Source organism: Kogia breviceps, chromosome 1, assembly GCF_026419965.1.
Source record: "Kogia breviceps isolate mKogBre1 chromosome 1, mKogBre1 haplotype 1, whole genome shotgun sequence".
NCBI classification, from domain to species: Eukaryota; Metazoa; Chordata; class Mammalia; order Artiodactyla; family Physeteridae; genus Kogia; species Kogia breviceps.
In genome coordinates this window covers 81,506,151-81,531,418 of record NC_081310.1, presented here as the reverse complement: position 1 = coordinate 81,531,418, position 25,268 = coordinate 81,506,151, and the positions used below count along the sequence as shown (strand labels likewise).

At 40.6% G+C, this 25,268-nt stretch overlaps 2 protein-coding genes across 2 annotated transcripts in view; one reads left to right on the top strand and one right to left on the bottom strand.

Moving 5' to 3' along the window:
* Window positions 1-261: 261 nt before the first annotated feature.
* The window catches only part of CD160 (CD160 molecule), a 43,313-nt gene continuing 18,306 nt past the window's right edge, over window positions 262-25,268 (bottom strand). Inside the window, 6 exon segments of the mRNA XM_067025051.1 lie at window positions 262-419; window positions 422-452; window positions 4,548-4,754; window positions 4,756-4,805; window positions 4,808-4,858; window positions 5,510-5,572. Coding sequence (XP_066881152.1) covers window positions 262-419; window positions 422-452; window positions 4,548-4,754; window positions 4,756-4,805; window positions 4,808-4,858; window positions 5,510-5,572 — 560 coding nt within the window.
* The window catches only part of PDZK1 (PDZ domain containing 1), a 47,350-nt gene continuing 40,458 nt past the window's right edge, over window positions 18,377-25,268 (top strand). The window contains exon 1 of the mRNA XM_059048114.2: window positions 18,377-18,485. The gene's annotated coding sequence lies outside the window, so the exon portion shown is untranslated. The remainder of the gene's footprint in view (window positions 18,486-25,268) is intronic.

Here is a 25,268-nt window from a genome sequence, read left to right as displayed (position 1 = left end):
TCTGTTGCCTCAATTTGTAGCCCTCTGTTCATCCAATAAGTAGAGGTATGTGTATTTGCTTTCCTCATAGGTGTGACCTCCTACCCAATGGAAAGTCTGATTCATCTGTCATCCTCTAGTTAGTATGAAGTCTTTAGTTCCTTTGGACCGATTTTGCCCTCGTACTGGTGTGATGTTTTCATGTGGACAGCCAGGGCCTAAGGAGCATTTATTTCCCTGTCCTACTCTGGGCTTCCTTTCCACCCTTCTCCTGGAGAGTAATCAAGATGTTAAAGGTATAGCACTCTCATTTCTTGGGGTGCTAAAAGCTCTTCAGAACATAACTTGGACCACCAGGCTGGTGACCAGCATCATCCAGACCTTTTCTTGCAGGAAGCCTGAACTGAGAGCACCTTTACTGTGGCCAAACTTGGGGTGTCCTGTTTCAGTCCCATTACTGTGTAGTTCACTCTCTTGTTCAGAAGAGAATCAATGGATCAGGAGAGAGTTTTGGAAATTACTAATACCTCCTTTTGCATGATCTCAGGACATCTTTTTTATGATCCCCAAGGATACCTCTTGGTATAATCCGTTGCCCACATAAGTATTTTTTAACATTTGTGGGTGGTGATGATGACGTACATAGTGGCAATAAATAAATATAGAATCTATGTGTGTCACAGTGGGGATGCAAATAGGCCTACCTTGAAGGAACTCAAGTCTTGCCAGAGAGACAGCTAAAATAGCTTAGTTACCTTGGAGTTGGGTGTCTCCAAGTCTCATTTAAAAACCATCTTCTGGAGTGGGTCAAGCAGTTTAAGTTAAAACCGTGGGTTTTGGGCTTCCCTGGTGGTGCAGTGTTTAAGAATCCGCCTGCCAATGCAGGGGACACGGGTTCGAGCCCTGGTCCGGGAAGATCCCACATGCTGTGGATCAACTAAGACTGTGCTCCACAACTACTGAGGCTGCGCTCTAGAGCCTGTGAGCCACAACTACTGAAGCCTGCACGCCTGTGCTCCGCAACGAGAAGCCTGCGCACTGCAACAAAGAGTAGCCCTGCTTGCGGCAACTAGAGAAAGCCTGCGTGCAGCAACAAAGACCCAACACAACCAAAAGTAAATAATTAAAAATAAATAAAATCTTGGGTTTTGTAGTCGATACAGATTTTTGTCCATTATTTACTAGCTGAATGAACTTACACAAATTACCTTTGAGCCTGGTTGTCACAGGACAAGAATAGTACCTAACTCAAAAGGCCATGAAGATTAAATGAAATAATGTATCACTTAGCACAATGCCTGGCACGCAGTAAACACTCAGTAAATGGTAGACATTGCTTATTGATATTATCTGTTACCTGTTTGGCTTTATTAGTTTCATGTTCCGAAAGGAACCTTATTTCCACATTTGGTGAGCATCCATATTTACTAATACTTAAATATGCTGAGAGGATGATAAAGGCTTTCTATCTTAGAACCATCACAAGTAGAAATACTTAAGGTGTATTAGGAGAACATCAATACTGGATTATAAGGGGCAGTGGCTTCGTCGTACTCCCATTCTATTCTCCAAGACTTAGCACCGTGTCCGGTATACGCAATCACTAAGTTTAGATGAATGAAAGAGGAGTTTCCATTAGTGAAATCAACTGGAACAGAGTATTCACATAAGTAGTAGAATGAAATTTTATAGAGCGCCTCCAGTGCCAGGCTAAACTAATCACTGTCACATAGACAGTGAAAAGCCATTAAAACTCTGGGGTGGTATGTACAAATCGGCATTTTAGAAAGATGTCTGGTGGCAGTATGGATTAGAGGCAGAGATATTATCTATTTGATGGACCACTTACTAGGCAATAGCTCAGTGCCAGGCTCTGAGGTAGGTGTGGGAGGTATAAAGATGAGTAAAACATGGGCAGATTTGAGATCTGGGGTTACCACTTAGGAGACTATTGGAATATTTTAAGTGTGAGATGATGAAGACCTGGAAAACACCTTTGGAAAGAAAGGAATGAATGTGGGAAAGAACTAGTAGTACTTAGTAACTGACTGGATGGCGACAGAGAAGAAAGGAGGAACCAAGGTTTTGACTGTGAATCATGGACAGAAATATGGTCTCAGGATAGGTTTGATTTTGAGTGATTTGGTTTTTTTTTTTTAAAGTCTTTATTTTTTATTTATTTTTTGACCTGGGCCCACGTTGGTGAAAGCGCTGAGTCCTAACCACTGGACCACCAGGGAGTTGCCAAGACTTTATTATTTTGTATTTTTAAATTTTGGGGGGGCTGCGACACGTGGCATACAGAATCTTAGTTCCTCAACTAGGGTCAAACCCGTGCCCCTTGCATTGGAAGCGTGGAGTCTTAACCACTGGACCACCAGGGAAGTCTCAGGAGGTGCAGGTTTAAATCATGAGGGTAGATCAGAAATTGGGAGAGATAGTAGAGAGAAAAGATTGAAGGAGTGGGGAATGAGTCTTGAGGAATGAATTTTCATGTTTGAGAGGTGGGAGGAGGAAACAGAGAAGGAGAGAAAAGAACAGCCAGAAAAGTAGAAAAAACGGGGAACAGTCACAGAAGCCAATAAAGATGAGAGTTTGATAAGGAAGAGAATGGAAGTGCTGAACACTAAGCTAGTTAGGTCAGATGGGAAGATGCCAGGCAGCAAGGAAGAAAATAGAAATCAACCTAGACTGAAGTAGAAAATTTGGATTAACTACTAACTGTAGGTGATGATGAAAACATTTGTTAAAAGGCTCTGGGACAGGTTTTTATTTGGGGGTGGGTGGGTGTAATTTACATCTATTTTTCTTAAAGTCAAGATAGTATTTGAAAGTTCGTAAAAGGTAATAGCAGTGTCTTTATTCTCAGAGACAACCACTATCAACTCTTTGAGGTGTTTTACCATATTCCTACATAAAATGCTAATATTACCACTCTTGATGATAAAGTTTAGACATTGTCTATTGATTTTCTGTTATAGAAGATGAGGATATGCTTCTCTTAAACCCCTACCCTTCTCTGCATCTTTCAAAAAAATCATTATAAATTTTAGTTAATGTTTACATAATTTGGATTCTGTAAATGTTACTTATTACAGAGCCAAGTTGTGTGCTATGATTATGTTTCCTTTTGTAAAATTTAGTGTTTTCCCTGGAGATGATTATCACCTTAATTTTTTTTAAACAGGCAAAATTTTCCATATCCATATCTTTAATCCCTCGTCAGATCTGTCATGGGCCATCAGAGAGATGATCTGTCAATTCCATTTTCACCCCCGAGAGATCTTTCAGAGTCCTGTATCTTTTGCTTTCTTCAGGACTAACTGCCCTTTTTGGCCCTTTTTAATTCTAGAATTTCTTTATCCCCTCCCCCTGTTAGATTTCTTGTCTCCTGGATCCCATTTTATCCACTCTACTGATTCACTTTCTTGCTTTACTGAAGTACATCCTCTGGTAGCTCCTTAAGAAAGGTCATATGAAAGGCATTTTTTTTTTTTTTTTTGGAGTCACTGTGCGTCTGACAGTGTCTTCATTCTTTCCTCATTTTTTTTTTTCCCGGTATGTGGGCCTCTCACTGTTGTGGCCTCTCCCGTTGCGGGGCGCAGGCTCCAGACGCGCAGGCTCAGCGGCCATGGCTCACTGGGCCCAGCCGCTCTGCGGCATGTGGGATCCTCCCAGACGAGGGCACAAACCTGTGTCCCCTGCGTCGGCAGGCGGTCTCTCAACAGCTGCGCCACCAGGGAAGTCCTTTCCTCATGTTTGATTGGTAGTTTGATTGGGTATAGAATTCTAAGTAGAACATAATTTTCAGTTTTGAAGACTTGCTCCATTGTCTAGGAGTATGAAGAAGTCATATACATAAAGCTGAGGCTGCAGTGGCTATATTTAGGCTGTACCAAAGTAGTAACAGCAGGGGAGCATGCACAAAATGAGGAAATACGCAGAGATGGGAGGCCTTGCTGCCCCAGAGAGGAGACAGTAACTGTTTTGGGTTCTTTTGGCTTTCTGGTTTTTGATTCCAGAAACCAGAACTCATGAGGGCTAGCTATACTTCTTTATTATTTTTTCCCCCTTTAATCTATGGCAATTTGAGTGGGTTTCTGTTTCTTATGACTAAATGCTCTTTAAGACAACTATCCATTTTATCCATCTTTTTTTCCCAGCCTGAAGGCTCAGTGCCTATATTTAGAAATATAGCCACATCTCTGAGGGACTGAATTGGGAATCAGGAGGCCTAAATTCCAGACCTTTCTGCTTTTACTGGCACTGCTCAGTGAGTGGCTTTGGATAAGTTGCTTTTCCTGCTGTGATTCAGTCTCAGTGTCAATAAAAATGGGATGGCTACCTCAGAAGGATTTTTAAAATTAAAGACAAAATGAGATACCTTTGTATCCATGCTTTGAGGAAAGGCAGCATTTGCCAATGGGAGTGATGGAAAAGGATTTGAGTAATGGGAAGGACTCTTCTCCAAGGAGACTGCCTATCCAGGACCTGAAATAACTACTTCTGTCTTTAGCTGTTGACCCTGCTTACTGTCCCACCTGGTGGCACTGGGGATATCAGGAGACCATCTGTGACTCAGAGAAATAATGGCCCTGAAGGCAGATATGCAGCTTCTGGCTTCTGGCACACCACTGGTAGGTCTCACTGTCCAATGCCATGGCTTGGATTATGGTGCACTCCAACTGAGATGATATTTCACTGATACCATCTTTCCCAGGATCCTATTTAAGTCTCAGTTGCTCCAAGCTAGTCTCAGGGGAACAGTCTCAATCAAGACTTGTCCTTGCACAAAAACACCATACCTGCCTCAGCCTCTTCTTTAAGCTACACAGTTGCTTTCCCTCCTGGGAAGTTGAGCTGAGTATGTGCATTCATCCTGGAATAGGAAGAGAAGTGTTAGCCATGGAGGCCGGGTGTATACATGGTAATCTAAACTCACTCACATATAAATGTTGAGGCAGAGATGAGGGCTGCTCCATAGACATTAAATACCACCCTCTTAGAAGACTAACCTACAGGCTATACCCGTATCTGAGGGAGATCTGCAATCCCAGTTCTTCATTAATTCAGAATTGGTTTATATTTTATTTCTACTCTTCAACTGGAACTTCTTTTGTATACATCTAATCTTTGGTATAGCCCTAGTGACAGGTATTATTGTTCCCATTTTACGGTTAAACTGAGCCACAGAGCGGTTAAGTGGGTTGCTAAAGTTGACAAATATTGTAGTATCTGGATGTCAAACCTGGATTTCATAAATTTATAGTGTGTAAGAGCCTGAAGGCCAGATTACCAGGTTTTTTTTACAACATATAGCAGAGGCAGAATGTCTGGTGGGGAGGGCAATAGTATTAGTTCTAACAAAAAAGAAAAAGAAATTATATTTTTCACCCTTTCATTAATGTCAAGAAGAATGAGTCCGTTTCTTCCCCACCAGAAAAACATCATGGGATCCATCCCTCATGAGTTCAGGATTTTCCCTGATGGCTGTCTCTGCTCTGGGGATCTCGGGATGGGCTGTCCTCACGACCAAGCTTGTTCTCCACAATTGCCAGCAGAATGGCCAGGGCAAAGGAGCCTCTGCCAGATGCTGCATGTTGTCAAGAGCACCAGGAACTCGAAGCAGATGTTGGCTCTGCTGATGTCCTTGGCCTCACTTTTCTGAAAGCACAAGGGGAACTCCTAGACAAGGCCTTACAGGGATCCAAGACCATCTCCCTGCTTCAGTCAGTAGCCTCTGTTGGCTAGAGTCTGGTGGAGGTGGAGGAGGGCTTGGACATGAGAGTCCAGCTGGCTGGGAAATAACACAGTTAATTAAATGAGGTGTACTGGAGAGAAGATAGGGGAAAAGAGAGAAAGAGAGAAGAGGCATAGAGAAACACTAAAGGCTATATTTTCAGATTTTTTTCCCCTAAATTAAGTTGGGTTGCTGGGTCAAAGAATATGAACATTAAAAATTTTTTCTACTATGTTATCGGATTGCTCTCCAAAAAGATGGTTGAGATTCAGATGTTCAGCAAGAATATTTAATGTACATTTCTTCATGGACTTGCCAAAACTAGTTATTATCTTTTATATTTTTGCCAATCTGATGGATGAGAAGTTAGACCTCACTGTTGTTTTGCCTTCGAAACTATGACTAGTGAGGGTGAGGATCTCTATACATTAGTATTTCCTCTTCTATGAATTGCCTGTTCATATTCTTTGCATGTTTAAAAAAAATCAACTTCTGGGAACTTTCTCTATATTAGAGATATTAACCTGTTGCCATTTTTTCTTTTTTTTTTAACAAATAGTTTCTTTCACTTCGTTGTCTCTTGACTTAATTTTTTTCCATAAGGAAAATTTACATTTGTATGTAGTTAAATACAATATACTTCTCTTTCCTAAGGCATTTGTGTTTCCTTTATTGTTTAAGTAAGTTACCCTAGGGCTGAGGTTATAATTTTCTTCCAATATTTGTATTATTTTACCTTTATATTTATATCTTCTAATTTTAGCTAAGAAAAATTATTTTCGTGTCAAAAAACCCAAACTGAACAAAAATCAAAACCAAGAAAATACCTGGGGCTTCCCTGGTGGCACAGTGGTTGAGAATCCGCCTGCCGATGCAGGGGACACGGGTTCGTGCCCTGGTCCGGGAAGATCCCACATGCCGCGGAGCAACTAAGCCCGTGAGCCATGGCCGCTAGGCCTGCGCGTCCGGAGCCTGTGCTCCGCAACGGGAGAGGCCACAACAGTGAGAGGCCCGCATACCGAAAAAAAAAAAAAAAAAAAAAAAAAAGAAAATACCTGAATTTTCATCAAAAGGGAAATGGTTGAATAAATTTTGATTAATATACACAATAGAATATTATATATTAAAAAGAATGAGTTCTATAAATATGGGCCTAAAGGCAGATGTTCATAATATTACCATCATGTCAAAAAAAGGCAAATTGCAGAGCTATATATATAAAATAAATATTTTTATTTAAAAAAATCCTCTGTGTAGATGTTAAAAATATATTTAAGCACTTTTGTAGTTTGTAACCAAACTACAATGGGATAGGATTTTTGGATAGGTAATTATATCCACAGGGTTTAAAATTCAAAGAGTAGAGAGGGGTATACGGTTAAAAGTTTTCTTCCTACTCCCACTCCCCAGTGATCTATTATTGACCAATGTTGCTTTGTTGTTGTGGACCCTTCTACAGACATTCTGTGCATATATAAACAATTCCCTATTTTTCCTTTTTTAAAAAACAACAATAATAACAACAACGAATGATGTTCTACATTTTGCTTTTTTCACTTACCAGTATGTCATGGAGACCATTCCATATCAGTACATAAAGCACTTTCCCTCTTTAAAAATTGCTGCACAGTATTTATAATTATGTGAATTTATTGACATAAATTTCCATCAGTGAGCATTTTGATTATTTCCAATCTTTTCTTTTCCAAACCCTACCCTGTACATACATCATTTTGCAAATGATGAATCTCTAGAAATGGCATTGCTGGTCAAAGGGTATATGCATTTGCAATTTTGAGAAATGTTGCCATATTTTCCTCCATAGAGGTTGCACCAGCATACCTTTCCACCAGCAACATATGAAATCCTTCTTATACCCATGCCAACAACATGATGCTAATTTGAGAAGTGAAAAATGGCCTTAATGAAGTTTTATAGTTATCTTATCATGACCGAGGTTAAGCACATTTTTACATGTTCAAGAGACATTTGTTTTTCCCTTTCCATAAAGTTGCCCATTTCCTATTGGGTTGATGTCTTTGGTGGTGTTTTCAGATTGATTTGTAGGTGCTCTTTTTATACTCAAAAAATTAGTCCTTTGTGATAGGAGGTAGAAATATTTTTCTAGTTAGCCATTCATCTTTTCCTATGGTAGTTTTTGTTTTGCAGGAATCTTTTTGTTTTCATATAATTATGTGACATGCATACAGACCATCTCCACCCCAAGACTGAAAAAATTCTCCCATGGTTTCTTCCAGTATTCGTATTTTTTCATTTTTTACATTAAATTTTTTCATTTTCATGAAATTTATTTTGGTGGAAGGTGTGAAGTACAGAACCAACTTAATTTTTAAGTTGTCTACCAGTCATTCCAGTACCTTTAGTTGAGTGAAACTTCTTTTCACCATTGACTTGAAATACTTTGTCATATATTCAATACATCTGTGTGTATGCATGCCTATTTCTGTACATTCATTCTGTTTATATATGTGCCTGACAAATTTTAGATTTATATTTTAATTCCTAGAAAATAGTAATTTATATATTTGTTAATATTTTTAAATGTCTAATCATTTTTATAGATTTAGAATATTTTAATATTTAGTCCCCCTCTACTTTTTCAGAATTTTTCTATTAACTTAATTTTCTATATAATTTTTATAATCTGCTTAGCTGGTCTCTCCCTTCTCACCATCTACCAACAAGAAGACCTATTGGTATTTTTAAAATTGGGTTATGTTCTATTTATATTTTAACTTAGAATTGAAATTTTTGTGACATTGATTTTTTTGATCCAAGAACATGATATTCCTTACCATTTTTAAAGTCTTGTGTTTTGATACGTGTGTAGCTTGGCCATGTTTAGAATTTTTTTCACAAAGTCTCGTCCATTTCTTAAGCTTATTTCTGAGTATTTAATATTTTATGTCACTGCTGAAAATATCTCTTTCCCATTGTATCTTTTATGTTTGTATCTTCATATCGTTTTAATTTATATCATTCATTATATCTTTTAACTCTTCATTGTTTTTCATACCTGAAAGATAACTGATGATTAAATATTAATTTCATACCCAGTCACCTTCTCTTACTCAATTCTGTAATTGTTTTTAATAATTTTTCAGTTGTTTCTCTTGGATTTTCTAGTCATGCAAGCATATGATTTGTAAATAATGATAATTACTTCCTTTTCTATTTTTATATCTCTGATTTCTTTCTCCTGTCTAATTGTATTGGTTAATATCTCCAGAAAATATTAAATAACAGTGGTGATAATGAGTCCTGTCTTTTTTCTTAGTTTAATGGGAGATTCTTCAGTTGTTTCCTTATTAAGCATTGTGCTAGCTTTGGGGATGAGATATATTTTATTATGTTAAGGAATATATATTTCTATTTTATTGAGTTTTTAAGATATCTAGAATAAATACTGAATGCTTTATTAATTGTCTTTTAAACATCAACAAAAATGACCCTATGATTTTTCTTTATTCACATATTAGTATGGTGGTCAATGTTAATAGATTTTCTAAAATTGATGCATCCTTGCAATCCTAAAAAACAAAACAAAAACAAAAATAACATTGGTCTTGGTATATTAGTCTTTTAATATGCTGCTGGCTTCTGTTTCATAATATTTAAAAAAAATTATTAGAGTATAGTTGATCTGCAATGTTGTGTTGCTTTCTGCTGTACAGCAAAGTGAATCAGTTACACATATACATATATCCACTCTTTTTTAGATTATTTTCCTATATAGGTCATTACAGAGTACTGGGTAGAGTTCCCTGTGCTATACAGTAGGTCCTTATTAGTTACCCGTTTTATATAGTAGTGTGTGTATATGTCAATCCCAATCTCCCAATTTATCCCTCCCCGCCTTTTTGCCCCTGGTAACCACAAGTTTGTTTTCTACATCTATGACTATTTCTGTTTTGTAAATAAGTTCATTTGTACCATTATTTTTAGATTCCACATATAAGGGATATCATATGATGTTTGTCTTTCTCTGTCTGACTCACTTCACTCAGTATGACAATCTGTAGGTCCATCCATGTTGCTGCATATGGCATTATTTCATTCTTCTTTAATGGCTGAGTAATATTCCATTGTGTATATGTACCACATCTTCTTTATCCACTCCTGTGTTGATGGACATTTAGGTTGCTTCCATGCCTTGGCTATTGTAAATAGTACTGCAGTGAACGTTGGGATGCATGTGTCTTTTTGAATTATGGTTTTCTCTGGATATACGCATTGGAGTGGGATTGTTGAATCATATGGTAGTTCTATATTTAGTTTTTGGGTTTTTTTAACATCTTTATTGGAGTATAATTGCTTTACAATGGTGTGTTAGTTTCTGCTTTATAACAAAGTGAATACAAATACATATGTATATACATATACATATGTATATATGTATAACTCAGTTATACATATACATATGTTCCCATATCTCTTCCCTCTTGCATCTCCCTCCCTCCCACCCTCCCTATCCCACCCCTCTAGGTGGTCACAAACCACCTAGCTGATCTCCCTGTGCTATGTGGCTGCTTCCCACTAGTTATCCACCCTATGTTTGGTAGTGTATATATGTCCATGCCACTCTCTCACTTTGTCACAGCTTACCCTTCCCCCACCCCATATCCTCAAGTCCATGCTCTTGTAGGTCTGTGTCTTTATTTCCATCTTACCTCTAGGTTCTTCATGACATTTTTTTCTTAGATTCCATATATATGTGTTAGCATACAGTATTTGCTTTTCTCCTTCTGACTTACTTCACTCTGTATGACAGACTCTAGGTCTATCCACCTCACTACAAATAACTCAATTTCGTTTCTTTTTATGGCTGAGTAATAGTCCATTGTATATATGTGCCACATCTTCTTTTTTTTTTTTTTTTTTTTTGTGGTACGCGGGCCTCTCACTGTTGTGGCCTCCCCCACTGCAGAGCACAGGCTCCGGACGCACAGGCTCAGCGGCCATGGCTCACGGGCCCAGCCGCTCCGCGGCATGTGGGATCTTCCCGGACCGGGGCACGAACCCGTGTCCCCTGCATCGGCAGGCGGATTCTCAACCACTGCGCCACCAGGGAAGCCCGCCACATCTTCTTTATCCATTCATCTGTTGATGGACACTTAGGTTGCTTCCATGTCCTGGCTATTGTAAATAGAGCTGCAATGAACATTTTGATACATGACTCTTTGAATTATGGTTTTCTCAGGGTATATGCCCAGTAGTGGGATTGCTGGGTCATATGGTAGTTCTGTTTGTAGTTTTTAAGGAACCTCCATACTGTTCTCCATAGTGGCTGTATCAATTTACATTCCCACCAGCAGTGCAACAGGGTTCCCTTTTCTCCACACCCTCTCCAGCATTTATTGTTTCCAGATTTTTTGATGATGGCCATTCTGACCGGTGTGAGATGATATCTCATTGTAGTTTTGATTTGCATTTCTCTAATGATTAATGATGTTGAGCATTCTTTCATGTGTTTGTTGGTAATCTGTATATCTTCTTTGGAGAAATGCCTATTTAGGTCTTCTGCCCATTTTTGGATTGGGTTGTTTGTTTTTTTGTTATTGAGCTGCATGAGCTGCCCGTATATTTTGGAGATTAATCCTTTGTCAGTTGCTTCATTTGCAACTATTTTCTCCCATTCTGAGGGTTGTCTTTTGGTCTTGTTTATGATTTCCTTTGCTGTGCAAAAGCTTTTAAGTTTCATTAGGTCCCATTTGTTTATTTTTGTTTTTATTTCCATTTCTCTAGGAGGTGGGTCAAAAAGGATCTTGCTTTAATTTATGTCATAGAGTGTTCTGCCTATGTTTTCCTCTAAGAGTTTGATAGTGTCTGGCCTTACATTTAGGTCTTTAATCCATTTTAAGTTTATTTTTGTGTATGGTGTTAGGGAGTGTTCTGATTTCATACTTTTACATGTACCTGTCCAGTTTTCCCAGCACCACTTATTGAAGAGGCTGTCTTTTCTCCACTGTATATTCTTGCCTCGTTTATCAAAGATAAGGTGACCATATGTGTGGGGGTTTATCTCTGGGCTTTCTATCCTGTTCCATTGATCTATATTGCTGTTTTTGTGCTAGTACCATACTGTCTTGATTACTATAGCTTTGTAGTACAGTCTGAAGTCAGGGAGCCTGATTCCTCCAGCTCCATTTTTCGTTCTCAAGATTGCTTTGGCTATTTGGGATCTTTTGTGTTTCCATACAAATTGTGAAATTTTTTGTTCTAGTTCTGTGAAAAATGCCAGTGGTAGTTTGATAGGGATTGCATTGAATCTGTAGATTGCTTTGGGTAGTAGAGTCATTTTCACAATGTTGATTCTTCCAATCCAAGAACATGGTATATCTCTCCACCTATTTGTATCATCTTTAATTTCTTTCATCAGTGTCTTATAATTTTCTGCATACAGGTCTTTTGTCTCCTTAGGTAGGTTTATTCCTAGATATTTTATTCTTTTTGTTGCAGTGGTAAATGGGAGTGTTCTCTTAATTTATATTTAGTTTTTTAAGGAAACTCCATACTGTTCTCCATAATGGTTGTACCAATTTACATTCCCACCAACAGTGTAGGAGGGTTCCCTTTTCTCCCCACCCTCTCCAGCATTTATTGTTTGTAGATTTTTTTGTTGATGGCCATTCTGTTGATGGTGTGAGGTGATACCGCATTGTAGTTTTGATTTGCATTTCTCTCATAATTAGTGAGGTTGAACATCTTTTCATGTGTTTTTTGGCCGTTTGTATGTCTTCTTTGGAGAAATGTCTATTTAGATCTTCTGCCCATTTTTTGATTGTTTGTTTTTTTGATATTGAGCTGCATGAGCTGTTTTGTTTGTATATTTTGGAGATTAATCCCTTGTTGGTTGCTTCCTTTGCAAATATTTTTTCCCATTTTGTGGGTCGTATTTTCATTTGGTTTATGATTTCCTTTGATGTGCAAAAGCTTTTAATTTTAATTAGGTCATATTTGTTTATTTTTATTTTCATTGCTCTAGGAGGTGGATCAAAAAAGATATTGCTGCAATTTATGTCAGAGAGTCCTCTGCCTGTGTTTCTCTCTAAGAGTTATAAGAGTTATAGTTTCTGGCCTTATGTTTAGTTATTTAATCCATTTTAAGTTTATTTTATTGTATGGTATTAGTGTTCTGATTTCATTCTTTTACATGTAGCTGTCCAGTTTTCCCAGCACTACTTATTGAAGAGACTGTCTTTTCTCCACTGTATATTCTTGCCTCCTTTTTCATAGATTAGTTGACCATAAGTGTGTGGGTTTATCTCTGGACTTTCTATCCTGTTCCATTGATCTATATTTCTGGTTTTGTGCCAGTGCCATACTGTTTTGATGACTGTAGCTTTATAGTATAATCTGAAGTCAGGGAGTCTGATTCGTCCAGCTCCGTTTTTCTTTCCCAAGATTGCTTTGGCTATTTGGGATCATTTGTATGTAAACACAAAAGACCCTGAATAACCAAAGCAATCTTGTTTCATAGTATTTTAGTTAAGACTTTTGCTTCAATATTCTTCAATAAGATTGATTTTTTAAATCTTTTGGTGTTACTTTCATTGGGTTTTGGAATAAATATTATGCTCACTTCACAAAAAGAATTTGGAAACTTCTTTTTTAAGCTCAGGAACAATTTCAATAGCATTGGAATAATCTGTTTTTTAAAGGTTTAGTAGAATTCTCTAGTGATACTAACTGGGCAAATGTTTAGGGGGAAAGTTAGGCCATAATAATTTTTGTCTATTTCTTGTTTGGTAATTATTCTAGTTAGTATTTTTTCTTTACTGGAAACAGTTTTTGTACATTGAAATTTTTTTTTAGAAAATTATCTGCTTTGTCTATTCATAGAATTGAGAAAAGGGGTTTTTATGGTTCTTTAAATTTCCTCTGCATTCATAGTTCTTTCTTTTTATTTTTTTATTTTGTGTATTTGTATTTTCTTTCCCTTTTTTCCTTGATTACATTAGTTAATTATCTATTTTATTGCTTGTTTTTCCTGAATAAATTGCTCAACTTACTTAATAGTTCTATCATTTTCTATTTTCTTATTGATTTCCACATTTAATTTGCTTCTTTCCTTCTACTTTCCTTAGATTTATTTATTACAAATTTGATTATGTACTAGCCAATAAAGCAAATATCAAAGAATCTTTGTCAAAAAGATCACATTCTCTGCCATAATGCAATTAGCATAGATGTAAAAAATTTTTTTAAATACTATTTTTCAAATTGCATCTTCTTTGCTTATCATTCTTTCTTTGTCAGTAAGATGGTATGGGGAGAAATACATAGGTAGAGGATGCTTTTGGTTATGTTCTAATTTTGTGATTGTGCCGTGAGCTCATTGGTGTTAATTATATTGTTATGCTTTAGATTTTTAGATATATGTTACATATTTGGTACATATCAAATAATATATTTTAAAAATATATGATAAAATCATATATATACATACCTATGTACATACACACTGTGATACCATGCATATAAAATTGAGAACACTGATCTGAGAAGGTTTACCACACACCCACCATTTATGAAGAAAATTATTCAAGTTGGTACTACACAGCCAAAAAGGAAGACAAAACATAGTATTACTGTAAGATATAAGAAACCCCAGCCACTGAATATGATCTGAAGAATGGAAGACATCTGGAAAGAAATGAAAAGGAAGTCCACTTGACCTTGACATTTGTAACATTCTCTTTTGAGGCAAAGATTTAATTAATGTCATAAGATTATATTTCTTTTTCTTTGGATCCAATCAAACTGTTTGATTTAATTGAATATTTACATAATTGTAATGTTGTTAGTACTCCTTATAGAATAAACCTACAGGCATAACATGGATCACTTAACTAGTATTATAGAACAAATATAAATGTTACAAACCTTGACAATGTAAAAAGTTTTAAAGTACCTTACAAAAATTAGGTGGGTTAGAGTTAAAGGAGAGTAAGAAAGAAGTCTAACTGGTATTGCCTCAGTTTTCAGAGGGGAGTAAAAAAACATGTAAAATTAGTAAAACAATAAAGATGTAAGTATTTCTAAATTTATGAAGAGCACTAGAAGGACTAAAACATTAAATATCATTGACAAATATTGGAAAGCAGGAGGTGATGTCAGGGTGTTAAATTCCTCATGGAGGAGGGCCAATAGATACTCTTTGAAGTAACAGAAAATAAAGGTGTATAAGTAAAATTATAACCTTAACCATCAAAGGGGTTAAATGAAAAAAAATTTAAAGTAGTGAACGTTTTTTTTTGGGGGGTGTACTGTGGGTAGGGAGAGAGGTAAGTGTAAGGAAACTTCTTTTCTCACTCTATGTTATTTTGCTTGATTTATTTTACCTTATGGACATATTACTTTTAATTAAAATTTTTTTCAAGAAAAATAGAGTGTATTGCAAAAACATAACCTATAAAAAGTAATTTTTAGAAATGAAATGGAGGATGAGGAAAAAGCAACTGTAATTGTAGGGGCCTATGATATGTCAGGTACTTTATATGCATTGAATCATTTAATTTTCATAGATAGTGTTATCTGCTCTTTTCAAGGAAGGATGCTTGCATTCTTTTCCTCCAGGGTATTTCCTAAACATTCCTAAATCCAGAAAACCAAGAGGAACTCTGATTCCAACTCTTTTTTTAAAGCAAATACTCAATAATTTTATTATAATGAACTAACTTTTGAGGCCAGATCCTGAAAACTGGCTTTGTTTGCAGTAAGATATTTGGGAAGTTTATAAACTTTTTGCTATTTGCTACATTAAAATAAACTCTTATACACATTTCTCCAAAGAAGATATACAGATTGCCAACAAACACATGAAAGAATGCTCAACATCTCTAACCATTAGAGAAATGCAAATCAAAACTACAACGAGGTATCACCTCACAGCAGTCAGAATGGCCATCATCAAAAAATCAACAAACAATAAATGCTGGAGAGGGTGTGAAGAAAAGGGAACCCTCTTGCACTGTTGGTGGGAATGTAAATTGATACAGCCACTATGGAGAACAGTATGGCGGTTCCTTACAAAACTAAAAATAGAACTACCATACGACCCAGCAATCCCACTACTGGGCATATACCCTGAGAAAACCATAATTCAAAAAGAGTCATGTATCAAAATGTTTATTGCAGCTCTATTTACAATAGCCAGGACATGGAAGCAACCTAAGTGTCCATCAACAGATGAATGGATAAAGAAGATGTGGCACATGTATACAATGGAATATTACTCAGCTATAAAAAAAACAAAATTGAGTTATTTGTAGTGAAGTGGATGGACCTAGAGTCTGCCATACGGAGTGAAGTAAGTCAGAAAGAGAAAAACAAATACCGTATGCTAACACATATATACGGAATCTTAAAAAAAAAATGGTTCTGAAGAACCTAGGGACAGGACAGGAATAAAGATGCTGACGTACAGAATAGACTTGAGGACACGGGGAGGGGGAAGGGTAAGCTGGGATGAAGTGAGGGAGTGGCATGGACTAATATATACTACCAAATGTAAAATAGAGAGCTAGTGGGAAGCAGCCGCATAGCACAGGGAGATCAGCTCCATGCTTTGTGACCACCTAGAGGGGTGGGATAGGGAGGGTGGGAGGGAGACGCAAGAGGGAGGAGATATGGGGATAGATGTATATGTATAGCTGATTCATTTTGTTATACAGCAGAAAATAACACACCATTGTAAAGCAATTATACTCCAATAAAGATGTTTAAAAATAAACTCTTTAGTACAATAAATATTTTCAGAATTAAAATAATTCTGAAGGTACTTCAGTTAACACTTCAGAAGTTTGCTCACCAGATATCTGATGAGTGTTGCTGACATTGAATATAGTCTTACATAAATAAATACAGAATATTTGACTCTGTATTTGGACAGATAGTATCTGGACAATTGTTCAAAAGAATCCTGCTTTTTCTTTTTTTTTTCATCTTTTTTTTACATATATGTATATATATCTTTTTTTTCAGATTCTTTTCCCTTATAGGTTATTACAAAATATTGAGCATAGTTCCCTGTGCTATACAGTAGGTCCTTGTTGGTTATCAGTTTTATATAGTGTGTTCATCCCTCGCCCTCTTTCCCCTTTGGTAACCATAAGTTTGTTTTCTATGTCTGTGGGTCTATTTCTGTTTTGTAAATAATTTCATTTGTATCATTATTTTTTTTAGATCTCACATATAAGTGATATCATATGATGTTTTTCTTTCTGTCTTTAACAAGATTTCTGTTAAGACCTATAGGATAAAAACTATAATGTACTATTAAGGAACATGAAAGAAAATCTAAATGGAGATAATTGTTAATTTTCTTTGTATTTACTTATAAATTTGTCACAATCCTAATAAAATATCCCAGCAGCAACAGCAGCTCAGTGATCTGGCCCCCAGTGCTGCTGCCTTAGCCTTGACCTCTTGTTCCCTCTCCTATGTTGTTACACCTTCGTGCTTCACCGTGTCTCCAACAGAATGTCCTGCTGACTCTTGATACAAAACATTGAAAGTTTAGTGATATGCTTGTGTGTCTCACTACAAGCATTATCTGATTTGAAAAGAAAGAGAAAGAGGATTGCAATTATTTCTTCAGCCAAGGGGTGTGGTTTAAAGCATAGACTCTGGAGCCAGACAGCTTGCGTCCAAGTCCTGGTCCCAAAACTTACTTGGTAACAAGCAAATTTCTTAGGCTCCTGGGACAGGCACTATGCTCAGCCCTTAATAAATGAATGTCTTTGACAAACACTGAGCAACTATGACGTGTCAGGCGACACAGGGCACAGAGAGATAACTAAAACAGCAGAGACAGACTATTTTAGTGGTTAAATGCAGCCTCTAAAATCAGAAAGATAGGTTTGTAATCTGGCTTTGACAATTATTAGCTGTATAATGTTTGGCAAGTTTTTTAACCTCTTTGAAAATCTGCTTATTGGTCTATAAAATGGTGATGATAATATTCTCTTCCCGGGGTTGTTGTGTAGGTTACATGAAGCAACCTATGTAAACTACTTAGTATATATAGTGCCTGGCATAGGGCTCAGTAAATGTTAGCCATGATTATTTCTATGGTTCCTCATATTTGAGACAATTTACAGTGTCTCAAGCACGTCCACACACATGATTGTGTTTAGTTCTTATAAAACACTGAGCTATTATGGTTATTTAAAAATCTGTCATTTGAACTAAGCATATGGAGACTTAGGCATTGTGACCAGCTTAAAATCACAGCTTCTAAGTGCGGGAGCAAGGATTGTAACCCCCAAGTTATGAGGTCTTTCTCTTGGAATTTCCTTTGCCTCTTTTCTCACACCCATCCAGCCATTCAGGAACAGCTGCAACACAAGGAGGACTCTGATAACAATAATAAGGTCATAAAGTGTATCAAGGAATAGGGAAGGAGAAATTCTAAATGAGGGATCTGGAAAGGCTGCAAGATGGCAGTGGAGTTAGGCCTTGACAGATGTCTGCTGGCTTTGGGGAGCTGGTGCCTTACAGGTACAGCGGCGAGTGTGCTGGGGAGATTTGGCTTCCAGTCCTGGCTCTGCACTAGCTAGCTGTGAGATACTGAGAAGGTCATATGCCTTTTCCCGGCGTGGTTCCTTAGGGACTGGTGCAGCGGGATGGGAGGGGGCAGGGTAGGGACTGCTTCCAAGAAAAGAGCGGCAGACAGGGTGGCGGCGCTGATGCAAGAGTGGCCGGGCTTCGCGGTGCCTAGGGACGAGCTGAAGCAGAGTGTGTAAGTCTGTCGTGGGCCGTTGTGGAGGGCTGTGGGTAGGTGGGGTCCATGGGACAAGGAATAGGTGACCTTTGTGCTCCAGAGAGGGAGCACCCTAGTGTGGTGCAGACAGGGCCCTGCTGGTTCTGCACTCTGACCGCTAGAGGGCGCTGCCTTCCGGTTGAAGCCTTCCTGAGACCAGCCTTTGGCCCCTTGAACGGCCGGGGCGCAGGGGGCGTGCGGGCTCGCCAGGAAAACCTAAACTAGTAGCGGAGGTCTGGGGGATGCAAGATCGGGTCTGGTGGGTCCTGGGGTCACAGTCTGTACTAGGGCGGCAGCTGGCCCTCACTAGCAGGAAGAGGTGGTGGGGAGGGAAGTCTGGGGACTTTCTGGGTCCACCAGGTGCTGGAGGCAGTCTCCTCTCCCTCATAAAATGTGGCCAGTCCCGGAGCAGGCAAGGATGAGGGTGCAGACTAGGTTGGCACCAGTCTGGCACCCTCACCTTTCAGCCTTTTCCCGGGGATTCCTGAACTCCGTTGGCTGCCCAGGGCCTGTGGACTCTCGGTAGGGGGAGCTCGCAGCCGCAGCCGACAGTACAAGCCCTCCTTTCCCCCGACCTTTTAAAGCGGGAGGCACCTGGGTTCAGATCCAAGCTTCGCGTGATTTCGTGCACGTTCGTAAAATTGCTCAGCCACACATTCGTCTTGTGTTTAAAGCTGCCTCATGGGAATGTTGTGACGATTAAATGACACATGAAGCTGTGCCCAAGGTTTTCTGGTGGGGACAAGATTGTAAAAAGGAGGCTCCATTCTCTCCTCTACCAAAGCCCAGACCTAGCCTGTCAGAGGAGCTGGAACACTAGCAATCCGCTCCACAAATACCTCTGTTTGCAGATCTCCCACAAAAGTGAAAAAGATGCCTCAGGCCCAGAGATGGGATCTCCGAAATCACCGTAACAGCAAATTCCTTAGAGTAGAGCCAGGTTTGTATGTAAGCCAAAGTTAGGGTCAGGAGGCCCTTGGAGTGCTTGTCTGCTTTCTCAGGCCTCCGGCTCCGACCCTTCTCAACACACTAGAGCAGGGCTTCTCAACCTTAACATAAATGTGCTGTGGACACTTCTGTTGTCTCGTGAAGCCTGTGGAGCCTGTTCTCAGAATAACATTAAAAGATTCATAAAATAAAATACATAAGATAACAAAAGAAACAAATTATTTCAAAACGGTTGTCCAAACATTAGAAGAATGTGTGATAGAGTAGTATACATGCCTTTTTAGATGTGGCATCAACCTAATAAACTATTGTAATTTCTTAATAGTGCTGAGCATATAGGACATTTTGAGAAATCTGTGACGACCGTAAGGAGATTTGAAAGTAACTAATTTCTATTGATGGCAAGTTCTAATGTGGTTTGTTGCCTACATTCATAGTTGAAGCAAATGCTTTCAACTAGAGACTGGTGAACATAAAGATGTAATGTTTCCCCCCGATTCACGATTCCATGAACCCTCAGTTAAGAGCTCCTGCAGGACAGGGTCCTCATTTTGCATGTAGGGAAACTGAGGCAACCAGGTCTCCTGATTCCTAGGTGAAGGGTCTTCCCACTAAAGTGTATAACTCTGGAACTTGGGGAGAACTATCTCCAAACCATTACATTCACCCTGGAATTCCCAGGTTTACTCTGCCCAAAACGTGCCAGTGACCCAAAGTCTCCCTTTTTTGCATCACCCCAGGAGCATACATCTGGGATGTGAGATTCCCTCAAGGTGCCTCACACGGCGAGCGCCAAGCTCCATGGAGCCCAGTGGCTTTTCCCAGGCCAGGCTTTGAGGGATCTAGAGGAGAGTTTATTCAAACCTTGGTAATTTTCCTCTGGTAACTATCTCCTTTTCATTGATAAGAACAAACATTTGTCATTCATCCCCCATGAAGACTGAACAGAAGAAAGAAGCCTGGAGGATTTAAAACAGCACCAGGAATTTAGGCTTTGTCAGGTACAGTTACTTCAAGGAGTTCACCTGGATTTCCCTCCCATGAACACACAGTGCGGTTCTTTCCCATTTGAGGATATTGTCAGAACAGGCTGTATCCCTGAAAGCCCCCTGGAGAAGAGTGGGCATGCCAGCCCCTTGGGCATGAAGAACACTTCTCTTCCCAGGCTCCTGAGGGCAAAGAACATTTCAAGAAACGGGGTTTTTCAGGGACCTCACTGGAAGCCTGTCCTTGCCTGAGCAGTCCTGTCAACTGTCCCATCCCTGCTCCCAGACCCCAGGTCCCCAGTGGGGCTCTTTACCTCAGGACAGAAATTCTTCTTTCCTGCTCTCAGGCTGGGGGCTCTGGTGAAAGCACTTTGAATGAGCTCTCAGCCCTTGACTTGTTCTTCATTTTTGTTAAAACTCCATCTCCCACTTCTGTCATTGCTGGTGCCTTCATTACTGGTAGTTATGGCCTTTGAAAGCCAGAGAATGGGTTCTTTTTTAGCAGTCAGGGGTCTTCCTGCTGTTCTCCTCCTCCTCCACCCTCACTGTGAAATTTTTTCTCCTGTCTCTCCTCCACATCCTCCTCTGCCACTTTATCCTTTTCCTTTTCCTCTTTTTTTTTTTGGTTGCATGTTAGAAATAGAGTAAGGTGCTGAAAGGGCTGGGAAAAACCACTCTTTGAAACTGTTTTCTTCGCCTTGGGGGAGAAAGCTTTTTCACTTGATAGTTCATACTAAGGATAAGACTGATAATAGAATAACTAGAAGATATAAGGACAGAATGTGCCCTCAAGTATAAAGAAAGGTGCCTAGTCTTTTCCTGAGAGAAGACTTTGCTTAGAAGTAGGACAGAGAACAGAGCTGCTGCAGGATGAAGGGGAAGATGGGCTAGGAGCAATGCAGGGAGGCTAGGGGAGCAGGGGAGATGAGGGGTGAGCGTGGCCAAAATGGTCCTGTATGTGCGGGTGAAGGGATGGATGAATGACCTTATTTCTTCACTTGTGACCCCCTCACCTATTTCTATTCTGTTCTGTTCCTCCTTGGTTGTTGATGGCTGGGGAGATTGCAACGATTATTCCTAAATTCTAGGGTTGTGCACTTTGGTGGAAAGAGCATTGGCCTGAGAATGAGAAGCTTTGGGTTCTAACCTCTGCAAGAGTGGGCCAGGCTCTGTGCCAGAGGGGGCCCAGCACAACAGGAAGTCTCCTGGTTCTGCAGCAAACACCTGTCATGATTACCAGCCAGTGCTGTGCTGCCCAGGAGGCCAAGTGGGGTTGGGGGAAATTTTTCATGACTAATCTAGAGTCCCTTTCACCCTTGTGTGGACCGGGAATTCCTGTTTTGTAGTGCTCTGTGCCCCCCTGCTCCAAAATTGTAATAGGACCTCTGGGGTTCGAGGTCCTTTCACGTGGCCCCATTGAAGCCATCATCCCAAGTGTTGTCAGGTGAGACAGGCATCAGGAATACCTTGTTACTCCACCAAAGTATTCAGGTTTCACAATAGAATGAGTCAATTCCAGGAGCCTGGGGTATAGAAACCCTTGTTGGGGAGGGGCGTCTTTCATCCCATTTCCCTGTCTCTCACCAGCATCCTGGTCACAGGGCCAGTCCACCACAGCCCACAGGACACCTGGCCCTGCAGACATAAGCTGTTAAACTGGGCCTGGTATCTGGTGACCCAGCATCCTTCTTTGCTGTCCTTACACTAGTGGTCTAATTTATGACCTCTCTGTTCTCTACAAAGGAGCTTGGTCCATGCTTGTCTCTGTGGGATACTTAGAAGGTTGGCTGAGAGGGCATTCAGTATTTCACACCATCCAGGGATCATGCAACGAAGATGGTTACGAACATGAAGAGGAGTTGAAGATAACAGGGCTGTAGCTGCACGGAGGTGGGGCACCTTCACCCCTGCAGCGCACACATGTATTCACAGTGGTTACTGCAAAAACCTCGAAGTTCTGCAAAGACCTCAGGACTTGAAACTGAATCACAGAGGGCTCCCTTCTCACCAGTCAGGCAGCGTCGGTTCATCTTGTAAATAGTTGCATACATCATTTTCCTAAAATGTTGCCTCTTATCCCTCCTCACTGAGCATTATCGTACGGTAGGCGCTGGGGGGCTGACATGACTGAGCGCCAGGTGAACGCAGCTCCGCTGAGAGGCTCCACCCCTGTGAGACGAGGCTGACCGCTCTAGGTGCTGCGAGTTGCCCAGAAGTGAGAGAAAACCCAGGAAGCAGAGAGGGAAGGAAGGCTGCCCCGTGCACCAGATACTGTTGGCAACTTTCATGGACAGTGACATTTGAATTGAGCTTTCAGAAAAGGGGGGAATTTCAAAAGGTAAGTGTTTTTCAGATAGAGGAACAACAGGAACGAACAAGGAGTCGGGGACGTACGGGGTTTGTTTGGAAACCCGTGGAGCGACAGGTGGCTAGAATGTAGGCTGCTTCCTTGTCGGCGGGGTGGGGGGGGGGAGGTGGTGGGGCTGGAGGGGCAGCCCCTTGCCCACAGCCTTCCAAATATTTATTTTCTCAGCCTTGGGATATCTAAGTTACCTGAGTCCAATCACACAATTTAGCAGCTGATATATTGTTTCCAAGATATTACTAGAATGCGCTCAATGTTAAAAGAAAATCTGGTTAGATGTTAAATCATATTTGTATCTCGCCTCTATAGAACTGTGAGGTGTTAGAGACGGAAGGGACTAACACTGTCAGCTAGTCCAGTCCCTTGCCGGGTACAGAACCTTCTATGCCAGTGGTTCTCAAACTTGAGCGTGTATCAGAATTACCTGGACGGCTTGTTAAAATACAGGTGTCTGGGCCCAGTCACAGAGTTTCTGATTCAGTAGGGCTGCGGTGGGGTCCAAGGATTTGTACTCCTAGCAAGTTCCCAGGTGCTGTTGCTGCCGCTGTAATTCTCCTTGCAAACTGTCTTACGTAACACCTCTTGCCTGCTCTGCTTTCATCTCTCTGGTGGTGTGTAGCTCATGACCACCCAAAGCACCCGCCCACTGTTCTTTGTTGCCTCCAGTTGTTTAAAAATTCTTTCTCGGGCTTCCCTGGTGGCGCAGTGGTTGAGAGTCCGCCTGCCGATGCAGGGGACACGGGTTCGTGCCCCGGTCCGGGAAGATCCCACATGCCGCGGAGCGACTGGGCCCGTGAGCCGTGGCCGCTGAGCCTGCGCGTCCGGAGCCTGTGCTCCGCCACGGGAGAGGCCACAACAGTGAGAGGCCCGCGTACCGCAAAAAAAAAAAAAAAAAAAAAAAAAAAATCTTTCTCATGTTGCCTTCAGATCTGCCTCACTTTCACTTCCAACCACTGCATCTCGCTCTGCTAAGGGCTCCACACAGAACATGTCTCTGGATGGTGGTTAAGTCGCAGGCCTGGGCTCATCTGCTGACTCTACCACTAGGTATGTGACCTTGGGCAAGACTTTTAACCTATCCGAATTTTCCTCATCTGTAGAGTGGGAATAATAATAGCACTGATGTTTAGATTAAATGACAAAATGTGTGTAAAATAATTAGCCTGGTGCTTGGCACACAGTAAGTACTCAATAAATGTTGGCTATTAGCATCACCTGCTTTTCCTTTTCTACATGGGGGCTCATCAAATCTGTGAAGAAAGCTAATCATTCTAGCTAACATTTCTCCCTTCTGGGCTAAGTATCCTGTTCCTTCAACTCTTCCTTATGGCACAGTGTCAATATTTCTTTCATCCTTGTTACTCTCCTCCAGAGTCTAGTTTGTAAAGTTCCCTTGTCAAGTGTGTTTGGGCCTCAGACCTGCCACCGGCCTCAGCATAGTCAGAGCTTAGTATATTCACTGAAGCCAAAGATCACTTTAGCTTTTGTGACTAATTTCCATATTTCACTCCACCACGTCAGACTTTTAGGCAATGAAGATGCCTGAGACCACATCTGCATGTAGAGAAAATTTTGTTATTCTGGCACACTTCCCCTTGAAGCTCACCTGGCTGCATCTACACGTGGCTCTTACTGTGTGTGAGTGTGTGGGGTGTTGGGTGGGGAGAGCACCTCTGAACCTTGGTCTGATCTGGGCCTTACACTTGCTTTGTGATGGGCGTGACAGTCAGCAAGCAACCTGGGTGACAGGCCATGTAAGGAAGCACGTCAGAGGCTGACGGAGAAAAGGGATCTACTCCCCTTCTCTGCCTTGCCCTCAGCCTTTCCTGGCTCCACGGGCCTGGTGGGAGACCCAGAGTCTCCCTTGGGAAAGGACAAACTGACCCCTCTGGCACAGCCAATAGTTTTCTGGAAGGAAACCAAACCTCAGGGCCAGAGGGCACTTAGAGCAAAGCCGCGTAGGCATTTCAATCCCGCCGCTGTCTCCACTGGCCTCTTGCCCAGAGTCCTTGGTAATATCATATGAGGAGGGAGTCAGGGCTGTTTTATTGTGTGGACATGGTGGCAGTTTCAGGGGTGTGGGTATCAGGGCGACAGGGCAGGCCCTGAGAACAACACCTCTCAGTTTCAATTTTAACTTCCAGCCTGTAGTGAATGGCTCACTGGGAATATTGACCTCAAGTTCTGTCTTTTAAACAGAAGGCAGAGAAAATCTGTCTGCCCAACTCACTGGTATGAGGGACAGTCTGTTTTGTCTCTTCCTGGTCACAGAGGACAGCGGTTCCTTTGCAGCCAGGCCTCCCTCCTGCAGAACTGCTGGCTCGGCAGCCCAAACACTGCCACCTGCTCCACACGCAGATCTGTATGGGGATAACCTGAGCTTCTCCAGGACACAACAGCCTGATGGCAGAAATGGCTGCAGTTGCAGCTCTGTCTGTCTTCTGGGCTGGGCTGTCCCCTCAC